Below are 13,996 nucleotides of genomic sequence, written 5' to 3' on the forward strand. Positions count from 1 at the left end.
CGTCGTTGTCGGGTGGAAACCTTGTATGTCCAAAACCGTTCGTTTTGTATTTATCATCTATAAAATGTACTGAACTAGTGAAAACAGCCGATCTACAAGCATCGCGAGGCGTTGTGTGCTTGTAGATCGGCTGTTTTCACTAGTTTTGTGCGACAGTCTTGTATGATGAAGCAGGGCTTTGCTTTACCAAAAGACGTACACATTTGAAACCTGGAGATACGAGGTTTCTGCCCGACACTGACGATATTTTAGTGATTATGTTGCGAGGAAAACGTTGAGATAACAGCCATTTTGGTTAGAACTGACTGAAAATAACTTTGTACTTCAAGTTTAAAATGATACTAAATATTTTTTCAAGTGTAAATTCCAAATATTATCAAATGATACACCCCTGGACTGCCGTCACGGCATCCCAGGGTGCCCCGTCACCCACTTTGAAAACCCCTGCTCTATAATGCTTGTCAACCTATGGAAGCACAAAGTGCTCTAGTATCCCTGGGTAGATGGCTGTGTTGACTCTGAACCTGATAAAACACAGTGTGCAGCAAAACCATCATTGCATTGTATTGCTGGTGTCCTCGCAATGGTGATGGTAATAGTGCCGTATTGTAATGAGCAGTATTTAGGACCGATTATATGAGCGGTTGACAATGGGTGAAGTGGATCTAATCAATTATAATTGAATGAAAAGATATTTGATAATAGATACTTTGATAATTTCTTAAGATAATGAATCCCTATTTTGTGCGTGTCATTATAGCTGAAATGTCAAATAAATAAATAGCTCACTGCTGATCTACAGGCTCACAGCAGGTTGCAAATGCAACATGTTGTGAGCTTGTAGATCAGCAATTCTCACTAGTTATGCACGACACTCATGAGCGACAAAGGATAAAACAGCGCTTCGTTGATGTTTTACATAAAACCCCTTCTCTCTGATTAGTCAAAAAAGTTATCAATTGTATTAACACTAAGATTGCATTGCATATTATTTTATTTCTCCGCCTGTGGTCGGTCCGTCTGTCCGCCCACCCCTCCGTCCACCCATCAGCTCACAGCGTGCCTTGATGCAACACATTGTGAGCTTGTAGATCTGCTATTTCTTCTACTTTTGTGTGACACTGCAGTCTAGCGAAGTAGGACATTCATATTTACCAAACAACAACCCACAAAGTTGAGGTTTCTATCTCACACCAACGACATATATAGTCTAATCTACTCTGTAAGAAACTGAATAACTTCAATTGATAACTGTAATACCGTTTAGGTAGTTATAATAGGTTTCACCTCTAGTTACTGAGGAAATTATTCATTTTGATTTGTTAATAATTGCTTGCAACCATAGAAGGTCTTAAAGACAACACTAGACTTATGTCCGTTGTGGTCCCCCTTACACAGTTTACAGTTACAGTTTAGGCATAGAAGCTTTTAATCCAAAGCGACGTACAATTAGCAGGTAATACATCAATATAACAAGCAAGATAACATGTCAGTACATCAACAACAATACAACAAATGCATAGGAATATCAATCTAGAAAGAAATTATAACATAGGTAGAACACGCACATAATCAGTAAAACATACTTTTCTAAAACCTACACAAATCGACAGGCACCGACATGCATGAATAGCAGTTATTTGACAGTAATATATAACTTAGTGCAGTGGTTCTCAACCTGTGGGTCGGGACCCTCAGAGGGGTCACCAAATAATTCTGGGGGGTCCCCAGATGATTAACCTAATGTGCAACATTGTTTTCTCACTCAACAGTAAACAAAGCAACATAAGGTTTGAGTGTATAGAGGGTATCTGCACATTTCTAAAGTGACAATTTATGGACTTTTTATTACCTCTAAAATGACAAATTAAACATTGGCCAAATTGTCAAATATTAGAGGCAGAAATTGTGAAAATATCTACATGCTCACAACGTATGTAGAGCATGTAGATCTGCTATTTTCACAATAGAACCGTGTTATACAAAATGTATCGCCTCAACTCTTAGTGCTCGTAGGGTGGGGGGTCCCCAGTTAAAATATGATTCTTTTGGGGGTCGTGGCCTGAAAAGGTTGAGAACCACTGACTTAGTGAGTACCAAAGTGACCAAACTGAGTGTTGTGCAGTGCAGCCGTTGTGGAGGCAGGTTTTGCAGCAGCAGCAGCCAGGCGTGCCCTGAAAGCAGGTAAGAATGAATGGGGTGTGACTGTGTGAGGGCTGATGAAATCCATGGAAATATCCCTGCCAGAATCCTCATATCTCCATGTTACAACTTTTTTTTTAATATACATATATATTTATAAATCGATGCCCTACTTCATCAAACAGGCGTCGCTCAAATGTGGTGAAAATAGCAGATCTACAAGGTCACGACGCGTCGCATGTAGATCACCTATGTTCACCATTGTATATGATTTTTTTTTAATAAATGAAAAAAGGAACGGTTTTGGGGATACGAGGTTTCAACCCGACAGCGACGGCATGCAGATTTGCCTGCAGTGCACACACGTGTCGCGCACACACACAGACACACACACACACACACACACGCACACGTGAGCGTGCCCGCCTGTCTGCCTGTGCTTCTTAGCTTTGTCTACCAAATGAAATTCGCCCCAAAATGCACCAGGTGATGCCACCGTTTGGGGGAGGGCGGGTCGACTGTCTAGACCAGTGGTCCTTTCTTACGCTTCTTTTCGCAGTGTTTTTCACCCGGGTGGACGGGGTTTTGGGCAGTGTTGATTTTGACAGCAAATGTTGATTTAGTCGTAGTCTTTTGAATAAAATGTAATTTAGTTTTAGTGATATTTTAGTAATTTAGTCTGAAATGTTTTAGTTTTTAGTCTCGTTTTAGTCGACTAAATGTCATAAGAGTTTAGTCGACTAAAGCTGGTTGCACACTGCACTGCGTGTTTTCGTTGCGTTTTGGAAATCCGAAATCCAAAAGCCAGGGAGAGAGAGAGGAAAGAGAGAGAGAGCAAGGGACTGCGAAAATCAAAAGAAATCAAACGGACGGCAGTGTGCAAACGTGATTGACATAACGTGAGGTTGGTTTTTGTATTCACTCGCTCCGAAATTCACTCCGATATACGGCCCGAAAAACGCAGCAGTGTGCAAAGACCTTAAATCTACAGTGGATTTCATCGACAAAAAATGATTTTGGCGTAATGCCTGGTTTTACACTTGATTGCATGCTGAAAATAGCCGATATGCAAGCTCACGACGAGTCGCAGCGCAACACCTGAGCGCAACCAAACATACTTGATCTCTTCTCCACTAGATCCTTCCTAAGGTTTTAGTCTAGTTTTTATTTGTTGACTAAATAGTCAATATATTTAGTCTTAATTGTAGTCATCATAGCTTAGTTTCCATTAGTTGATTAGTTGACGAAATCAACACTGGTTTTGAGTAGGGATGGAGCTCAAAACCCTAGCCTGTTAGAAACTCGATAACACTTTTAATGACGCCCGGTATCAATAAGCGGTGTGCTTATCAAGCCTGTTATCGACCATATAGCGTCCCATGATGTCATGTTTAAACAATCAAGACAAGAGGTGATCAAGAAATTATGACTTTACTCTTCATAATATAAAGTCATGTAACACTTATGGCACATTAATGAATTTTCATTTTTGTCAATTGTCATCTTAGATTGTGGTCAGCCACAAAGTCACAGAAACAACAACTCTGGCCAATAATAATAATAATAAAAAAAACAATTCTGTTCAGAATTTGCCGTCTCATTGAGATGTTGCGAGCTTGTAGAGCAGCTATTTTAGCTATAGTTTTGAAAACAAAACATATATATTTTTTACAATATAATGACAAGCTGAAAATAGGGATAAAGCCGCAGGTTGAAAGTGGGTGAAAAGCAAGCAATTCTATGAAGTTTTCTCAGAAATCCATGTTTAATCTGCAACACAGTTTAATGCAATATATGTAGTGGTGGGTCCCTTATTCATCGCTCTCACAATTTGAATGAAAACATCAACACATCTGTATTAGAGCCTTTAGTCACGATTTTGGATCGTTGACGACCATTTGTGCCAATTTCGAATGATAATTGTGTACAGCAAAAAATATGTTACCAAACCGTGGCAGTCGTTATATGCTGCATACACATATTTATATTTGCACATATTATTATTTTTCACTTGTGTGGAGTGTGTGTGTGTGTGTGTGTGTGTGTGTGTGTGTGTGTGTGTGTGTGTGTGTGTGTGTGTGTGTGTGTGTGTGTGTGTGTGTGTGTGTGTGTGTGCCTGCGCACATGTGTGTATGCAATGCACATTGTCGTGAAGCAATATGCTTATGGGCTCCACTCTATGCTATGAGAGCTGCTGGGTTCTGCTGGGGAAACTGGACAACAGGGGCATTTCTGCCTAATAGACTCCATCGACAGTCATTTGGGATCAATATAAGTAGGAAAACGAGCCTAGATGTTATTTAGTGCGGCGTTGTCCTTTAAGACATTGTTAAGCGGTGTACTTTCCCCATTCAGTTTTTTGTATCATGCTTTGACACTTGCTTTGGCAATGTAAATGTATGTTTTCTCATGCCAATAACACTCATTTACAATGAAATGAATTTGAGAGAGAGAGAGAGAGAGAGAGAGAGAGAGAGAGAGAGAGAGAGAGAGAGAGAGAGAGAGAGAGAGAGAGAGAGAACATCGTCACTGTCGGGCAAAAATCTCCAAGCTTCAAATGTGAAGGCCTATGTTATTTTGTGACGTAAAGCCCTGCTCCTTCACACAAGACTGCCTCCACAGTACTAGTGAAAATAGCAGATCGACAAGCACACAACGCCTCGCTTTTAGATCTGCTGTTTTCACTATTAAAAATTGTCTTTAAAATGATAAACGGTTTTGGACATACAAGGTTTCCACCCGACAACTACGTGCAGGGCTTGACATTAAAGCTTGTCCTGTTGTCCGGGACAAGTAATAAATCCTTCTGGACAAGCTCCTTAAAAATGTACTTGTCCATTGGACAAGTGGCGCTTGGTTTCACTTTTTCTGTGACACTCCTAGAAGCTTTGTGCTGTATGCAGACTATGGACTGACCATACTATGGAGTGGAGGGTAGAGGGAGCAATGTGAAATGTCTCATTTTTATCCGGAAAGAGACTTTTGTTCCCGCACAAGTGAATGGGAAATGTACTTGAATGTACCTCAAAAAGTTAAAGTCAAGCCCTGGTACATGCGTGTGCTCATTGTTGTGTCTGTGCCACAGGAAGAGGGCGGGTGTGTTGTCATTGGCTAAGGACTGTTTGGAGGGTGTGTTGTCATTGGCTGAGGACTGTTTGGAGACATGTGTTCTGATTGACAGAGGACATCTGCGAGTTTATGTCCCCTTGCGGACACACAGGGCCAGGGGTCACTCTGCTAACCCTTATATCTACTGTAGGGCTGTCACCTTCATGACATTATACATGACCTGACCATTAATTGTCACTGAAATGATTGCGATTAACGATTTAATTGCGTGTTTGCCGTTGAGAATTATGTTTCTGTTTGGCTTGTAGGCTTTGAAGTGGCTCATTATAATAGTGTGATGAATAGCTGAAACACTTTTAAAACTGTGTGACTTTTTAGTTATTTATTTTTCTCACATTTGTGTCCCTGGCACAAAAGTGTGAACGTGTGGCCCGGAATACTTGCCTAGCGGTCCGGGCACCTGTATGCTCTAATGCAAACTGACAGCGCGTCCTATGTTCGATTCCCGATCCCGATGCCTTTTGCTGCGTATTACTCCCCATCTCTCGCTCTGCTTTCCCATCTGTCTCCACTAAAATTTCTCTCTATATATAATAACTATACATTTACGGAATGTCTGTCTAAACAGTAGTATCAGTATGGTAACAGCCGCATGCTGAAACAATGCCTGACATCACTGACTGACATCACGGAACACCATATATGGGCTAGCCGCTAAACAGGTGAACAGACTGCATACTGACATCACTACAGTGATGTCTGGTGGTGACTTGCCACCAGACATCACAACAGTGCCCAAATTTGTAGATGACATCACAGACTGGCCTGGACGCGGAACACCATTGGCATGAAAGGGACACAGACAGACAGACAGACAGACAGACAGACAGACAGACAGACAGACAGACAGACAGACAGACAGACAGACAGACAGACAGACAGACAGACAGACAGACAGGTATTGCACAACTGGACGTCAATGGTGACTGTCGGTCTGGGTTCCCCAACATCCTCTGAGACATTCAATCCCTCATATACTGTGCACACCCCCGGGCACAGGACTAGTATACTGTATATATAATAACAACAACACCTTGGTATGGGTACTGGCACAGAGTTTCCCAGCTGATATCATCACTAAATGTTGTGTGTTTTCTTTTTTTCTCTTCTGGTGGCAGGTGGCGGGGAGGAAAGGCTTCCCTCACGTCATTTACGCGCGGTTGTGGCGCTGGCCCGACCTGCACAAGAATGAGCTCAAGCACGTCAAGTTCTGCCAGTACGCCTTCGACCTCAAGTACGACAACGTGTGTGTGAACCCCTACCACTACGAGAGGGTGGTGTCGCCCGGCATCGGTGAGTGTGTGTGTGTGTGTGTGTGTGTGTGTGTGTGTGTGTGTGTGTGTGTGTGTGTGTGTGTGTTAGGGCATTCATGAATAGTGATTTTTAGTATTCGAATTATTCAACCTCAAAGTATTCGAATAGTCGAATATTCGACAGGACAGGCCAAACTGTCAAATATTAAGTAAGCAAGAGGCGAACATTGTGAAAATAGCTGATCTACATACTTTAAATGTAATACCTACAATTCCAAGTGCTTGTCAGGATGGGGGTCCCCAGTTCAAATATGTTTATTTTGGGGGTCACGGCCTAAAAAGGTTTGAGAACATTAACAAATTCATCCAACAGGGGCATTGACAACTCATTCTTATGACTTCCTATCTAGCCAAGCTTTATAAGCGACATATTTTTTAAAGAGAAAACAATAAAAACATTAAATAGAAAAAAACGAATATTCGACTTCGGTGAACAACGTCGAATAGTGACTTCGATATTCGAATATTCGAATATTTGGTGAATGCCCTAGTGTGTGTGTGTGTGTGTGTGTGTGTGTGTGTGTGTGTGTGAATCCCTACGAGAGGGTGGTGTCGCCCGCCATCGGTGAGCATGTTCTCCTTGTCGGAGGTGGAAAAAGTACTCGTCATTTAACGTCTAATCGGGCTTTTGAGAACACTCCGGACAGTTTAAAGGAGTAGTTCACACCCAAAATGACTTTTTTTTCTGTTGATTACTCATGCCATGGAGACTCGAGTTCAATAATATTTTTTGGTTTGTGTTGCATTCCTAAAACAAAAATGTGATTATTGTAAATTTACCTATATTGATTCCGGAAGGGGACCTAAATACATTTGGGTCCCCATCCGCAATCAATGGGGCTACATTTATTGTAATCAAATTATTGTCTTCGGAATGTGAGAAATAAATAATAATAATGAAAAAATATATATTGAAATCAAGTCTCCATGGCATGAGTAATCAATAGATAAAAAGTCATTTTGGGGGTGAACTACTCCTTTAAGTTGCTTGATTCAATATTTAGATATTTGATATTTATGTTATCAGACACCCCCCTTCCTATACACACCCATTGTAACTTCAAACTCCATTTTCAAAATAAAAAGAATATAAGAAAAACGGCCAGCTCACGTATTAGGAGGACAGTATGAGTCACCAGAACCAATAATGGTTGTTTTCAATGAATCTGTCATGGTTAAAATGGAGTTTGAAGTTACAATGGGTGTGCATAGGTAGGGGGAGTGTCTGATACAATGAATATCAAATATCTAAATACTGAATCAAGCAAGTTAAAAACTGTCCTGGGTGTTCCCAAAAGCCTGATTAGACCAAACGTTTTTCTTTTTTTTTTTTCTTTTTTAAGTGAAATCTCCCTTCAAGTAAAACTATCAATAGTGCTGTGTAGAAATAGTCTGTTCCAAGTAAAAGTCCGGAATTCAAAATGTACTTGAGTAAAAGTGCAGTAGTATTGGTATCAAAAGATGTGCACGGTTGTCCTCTCCTTGGAAAATATCCCTGTAGGCTTGAGTCAATCTGTTCCAAAGACCTGGCTCTCCCATTGAATGAAGGCTTAATGAAACCATTTGGTGGTCCAACAGCTCCACCCAGTGGCTCGCTCCAGTAGCACTTCCACTGGGCTCTCTTGGTTCATTCAATTCCACTATGAGGAAAATGTTGAATTTGGTCTGGTGATGACATCAAATTGTGTTGGTGACCCCATAATCTAGCTAACAGCGCCATCCAGAGTCAAACATAAGCATCTCAGGAATCTCAAGCTGGTTGGGACAGTAAATGAGTTAAAAAATGGGGATGCTGGTGGGAAGTGTTTGGATTATGGCGATAATATCGTTCATCACTGTGATTATTTCCACAATAATCGTGAGGTGTTATTCTCATATCGTCCGCATCACTGATCTGTTCTCATGCAACAGTCCTCATCCTCATCTGACGTTAAACATGCTTTTGTCTGTTTCTAACTCTGTGTCTGCATTCTTCTTCTGTCCTGTCTTACAGTGGGTCTCAGTCTGCAAAACACAGGTGAGTTCATTCATATACAATATATTACACTAATAATAACACTAATATGATTTTATTTATTTCTCTTTTAAGATTGTTGGGGGGATTTTATGCCTTTATTGACAGTAGACTGACAGGAAATGGGGAGAGACATGGGGAGTGACACGCAGCAAAGGTCGTCGGGCACAGGAATCAAACCCGCGACGTGCAGTCAGGCTGGCGACCGCATTTTACCCGGTGAACCTGAGCGCAACGGTGGGGGCTGATGGGCAAGGAGGGTCGCGAGCTTATGAGAAACATGAGCATTAGCGCAAGATTAGATGAGGATAAAGGAAATCATTAAATGGAAAACCTTAAATTAACTTCTGAAAAGGCTTCTAAGCCTACACTAGCCTACTAGTAAAACTAGTGGAACCGCGATCTTGCCACACGTGAATAATGGTGGTAAACAATAACACAAACAATATAAATCCTTAGTCTAGTAGTGGGAAAAAGGTTATCATCATGGCCCCAAACAACTTTTAAACATCCTGCAATTGGCGACGAGTCTCTTACGAAATCGGCAAGAGTGCCTCTCATTCTCAATACATAAAGGCTAAGCTATATAACCTCTCCATCATCGGCAATAGTCAGTGGTGCGTGTTCCCCACACTCCCGCGCCCCCACTGTTGTGCTCAGGTTCACCGGGAAAACTGCGGTCGCGTCAAGCTGACCGTTCCCACCGTCCATATGTTTTTACGTTTTCAGGCCAAGGACCCCTTAGCTTTAGAGAGAGATGAAGCAGGGACCCCCACAACCTTTTCATAGATTCCATATAGTTTCATTGTTTGACAGCACGATTGATCATCAGTGTATTTTGGACTCTTGTCAATTTGTGTTTTCTGATATTTAACCACTTGAACCGTCAATATAATAAACTTGACCTTTCACTCTGTACTTAGTCTGTTCTTTTCCCCCTCTACACCAAACCTCTTTGCCAAAAATTGCCGATCTACACAACGCGAGGTGTTGTGAGCTTGTAGATCTGCTATTTTTGGCTATAAAAAATGACTACGTGGATGTATGACCTGATAAATGTATGTGAGTGATCAAATAAACTAAAAAAAAAAGTTCTCAGAATAAAGACACTAGGGTTCAAGTGGTTAATATAAAAAGTAAAGTTTCTATCACTCAAAGATTTGGAGGACCCGCTGTAGTAACTCTGAGGACCCCCTAGGGGTCCCAGACCCCCTGTTGAAGACCCCTGGTCTATGCTATGTATGGTCTAACCCCCCCCCCCCCCCCCCCCTCTCTCCTCAGCCCCCCCAGGCAGACTCATCAAGGAGGAGTACATACACGACTGCATCCAGATGGACCTCCCGCCTGGCATGCACCCCTCCGACCACCAGGGGGCCCTGAAGTTAGCCCCCACGGACCACTACGGGCAGCCCCTCCCCTCCCTACAGATGCCCCCTGAGCCGGGCCGCGGACCCCCGCCATCTGTGACCCTCTACCCTAGTATGCCCGTCTCCCCCACTGGTAAGATCTGTGACCCTTTACCCCAGTGTTTCTCAACCACTGTGCCTGGGGACCTTTGGTGTGCCCCTGAGAAGGGTCAAGTGTGCCCCTTGAAACTGCTTGAAAGCCAGTATGGTATTTATCATTTTAAAAATGATTTAAACTAGTGAAAACAGCCGATCTACAAGCACACAACGCCTCGCGGTGCGAGGCGTTGTGTGCTTGTAGATCTGCTGTTTTCACTACTTGTTGTGCGACAGCCTTGTATGATGAAGCAGGACTTTACTTTGCGAAGAAACGTACACATTTGAAACTTGGATACAAGGTTTCTTCCCGACAGTGACGATATTTACACCCCCATATTACGTTGGTGTGCCCATGGATTCTTGGGACATGAAAAGTGTGCCCATGCAGGAAAAAGGTTGAGAAACACTGCTCTACCCTAGTATGCCCGTCTCTCCCACCGGTAAGAAACTGGACGGGCAGCAGTGGCTCAGTCGGGAGGTAGAGTGGACGCTTGTTCGATCTGGGGCAAATTTGGGCACGTCTAGTACTAGTAAGACGCCTCAGGGCGACAAGCGACCTTGCCCTAAAGGCCGCGTCATGTCTTGGCCATCTGGCCAGTGATGTATATCGGACCAATTACCCATACATGGAGACCCCTGTGGTACCCATATATGGAGATCCATGTACTGTATATGGAGATATGCTGTGAGAGCCCAAACATGCTTACTCAGTTATTAGTTATGTGAATATTAGAGGCAGAAATTGTGAAAATAGCAGATCTACATGCTCACAACGCCTCGCAACGCGAGAACACATAACACATAGAACTGTGTTATACAAATGTAATGCCTCAACTCTTAGTGCGTCAGGGTGGGGGGTCCCCAGTTAAAATATGATTGTTTTGGGAGTCGCGGCCTGAAAAGATAGAGAACCACTGGGTTACCTTACTCTCTCTCTCTCTCTCTCTCTCTCCCCTCCAGGGTCGGGGGGTCCGGGGGGCTCCATGCTGCCCATGCAGGGCGAGGGGGGGCTCCTGCAGATCGCCTCCCCCCAGTCCCAGGTCATGACCCCCATGACCCCCATGACCCCCACGCCCCCGCCCCCCTCCACCCCCACCCACGGCCCCCCCCAGCAGCAGCAGCAGGCCCCCCAGCAGACCCCGGGCTCCCAGTCGCAGCAGCAGCAGCAGTCCCAAGCCCCCCAGCCCCCTCCCCAATCCGCGCCCCCGCAGACGCCCGGCCACAACGGCTACACCCCCTCCAAACTCACACCCAGCCAACAGGCCGCCTTCCACAGTGAGTCACGCCACGCTGCTGCACACACACACGCACATATGCACGCACGTACACACATAGTCTACAGATGTGTTCATGCCAGTGGTGTGTTCTTAATTTGTTTTGGATGGCATCTGTAATTATTACCTCCCTCCCACATGCACACACATGCAAGCGTATACACGTGTACGCACGTGGTCACCAAATGAAGTGTGAATACTATGAAGTGTGCCAGGTCTATTGCTTAACAGACTCATTGTAAGTGTATGATGTGTTTGTGTTGACGCAGCCACGTGGACAGGCAGTAGCACGGCCTCCTACACTCCGGTAGGACCCGTGCAGAACGGACGCAGTCACCAACAACCTCCACTCCACCATCCTAACCACTTCTGTAAGATGATAGTTATTTGATGATACTTATTATTGAATGATTTATATATTTGCTCGTATAGTGCTCGTTCACTATTTACAATAGATTATAATAGTGGTTATAACACAATATAATCTGTTATCATCTATTACAACTACATCCTGGTGGTCTAAATGAAAAGTCAGTGAGTGATCAGTCATTATGAAGTGTTTGGGCCCGTTTGGTCCCAGCTCAGACCTACTCTGGATTGGTTACGTTTTAGTGCCACTTTCACACCACTCTACCCAGGTCCTTGTAGTGGAAAACCTGGCACAAGTGGGCGGTGTGGAGTGGTGTGGTGTTGGGCCAAGTCAATGGAAAAGGGGCTATATGCCCCCAGCAAATTCAACCCTTTGTTTGTACTTATGCTGTGTAAGAATGATGATGTTATTGCATTTTCGGTCCCACCCTAATTCACAGTACAGAATAAGACAGAACAAAGCCATAATAAGAAATAACGTGTTTGTAATTAGAAATAATATATTTTCATTAGACAGAAACAAACACAGTTATACCTTAATTATCCAAATAAGGGCTCAAACACACTGCCCGACTTTTTGTTTGTGCTGTCACCGACCATTTTTGGCGCTCGCCGACAAAAACTGCAATCGGGCTGCTCGCCGAGGTTTTGCTCGTTGTGTGTGAAAAGCACTGCGAGAAGATCTGGCCGCGATTATGGCGCTCTGCGATTTCTTCCTGAGCGTTTCTAGATATCTAGCAATTGATATTTGTCTCCGTCGCAAACTGGACATACAGTATGAAAGAGGTTGCGCACCCTGAGAAGAACCGTGTTAAATGATTAGAACATAATGTAGGGGTAATTAAGGTATAACTGTGTTTGTTTCTGTCTAATGAAAACACATTATTTCTAATTACAAACACATTATTTCTTATTATGGCTTTATTCTGTCTTATTCTGTACTGTAAATTAGGGTGGGACTGCATTTTTCATGCAGCCATCAGTGTTACTTTTGACAGCACATTCTTTTGAATAACAACCATCTGAAATGGGTTAGTCTCTTAGTCTAGTCTAAGTCGACTAAATATCTAAATATTTTGAGTCTTAGTCCTTCAGACTTAGTCAACCGATAACACATGGCAGCCATTTTCGGTGCCACGTCATTATTCCGGCATCCCTTTATTCCGACGTCCCGTTGGTCAGACTGGCTCCGTTATAACTAACCCCATCCCTAACCCTCCACCCAATTTACAGTCATGACTAACGAGAGCCTCACGTGGAGTTCAGCAGTAAAAGTCATGATTAAAGTTTATGAAAAAAAAGAATATATATATATATATATATCCTTTGAAGTGAAATGTGTTGTTGCTAAATTAATTTGTGTTCTTTTCTGGTTGCTTTTCAGGGTCACAACACCACGGGTCAAACTCGTTTCCTCCACCTGTATCCAACCACCCTGGTTAGAAACTATCTATAATTACATATCTATACTATAATTTTGCGAATGTCTGAGTGTCTGAGTGTCACAGCGTTTCTCCTCGGTGGCTGGAGCAATTGATCTGAAATCGCATCACCATCAGCATATGAACACACCTGACAAAACTGTGAAGCCCGTTTGTCACTTTCACAAATCGTATGCTGAAGATTAGCATTTTTATGGTGTATCTATATCTATATTTAGCCTACAGTACCTTTTGTGACCACACATGTTAAGGGAGGGGCGCTGTTGTTCAGGCCATTAGCACAATCACACACAAACCCCCCCACACACACACACACACACACACACACGGGGGGGGGGGGGGGGGGGGGTGTGTGCAGGCAGGCGGGCGGGCGGGCGGGCTGGGGGGGGGGGATGGGGGGGGGGGGCAGTATCTCTGTAGCCATTAAACGAAACGGCTTTCTTACATTGATGCTCCTACAGTACATCATGCAAGCACCAGTTAAAGTTACTTTCCATCCCTCATATACTGTGTGCACAGTGCACATCCCATAACCCACACACTGCACATCATTTTGGAGCTCATATCTTTGAACGGGTAAGGGCTAGTTGTTATAACTGTATCCAACGATCCTGGTTAGAAACAATCTATCTATAAATACATTCTGTGAACTGACAGGACAAATCCGACAGGACAAATGATACCAGGTAAACAATGAAGCTAGCATCTGTCAAAGCAACACGTTATCTAACTAACATTCTGTACATCAAATATAAAATGCCAGGTAAACAATGAAGCTAGGCTCTGTGTAAACAACATAGATTAGAAC

At 43.2% G+C, this 13,996-nt stretch overlaps 1 protein-coding gene across 1 annotated transcript in view; it reads left to right on the forward strand.

Moving 5' to 3' along the window:
* Positions 1-13,996, forward strand: part of smad10a (SMAD family member 10a) — a 33,365-nt gene that overhangs the window by 13,163 nt on the left and 6,206 nt on the right. The window contains exons 4-10 of the mRNA XM_080735240.1: positions 6,390-6,564; positions 8,578-8,601; positions 9,880-10,098; positions 11,064-11,185; positions 11,216-11,378; positions 11,647-11,748; positions 13,131-13,184. Of these exons, the coding sequence (XP_080591366.1) occupies positions 6,390-6,564; positions 8,578-8,601; positions 9,880-10,098; positions 11,064-11,185; positions 11,216-11,378; positions 11,647-11,748; positions 13,131-13,184 (859 nt within the window). The remainder of the gene's footprint in view (positions 1-6,389; positions 6,565-8,577; positions 8,602-9,879; positions 10,099-11,063; positions 11,186-11,215; positions 11,379-11,646; positions 11,749-13,130; positions 13,185-13,996) is intronic.

This window comes from Nannobrachium achirus, assembly GCF_963921795.1.
Source record: "Nannobrachium achirus genome assembly, chromosome: 10".
Lineage (NCBI taxonomy): Eukaryota > Metazoa > Chordata > Actinopteri > Myctophiformes > Myctophidae > Nannobrachium > Nannobrachium achirus.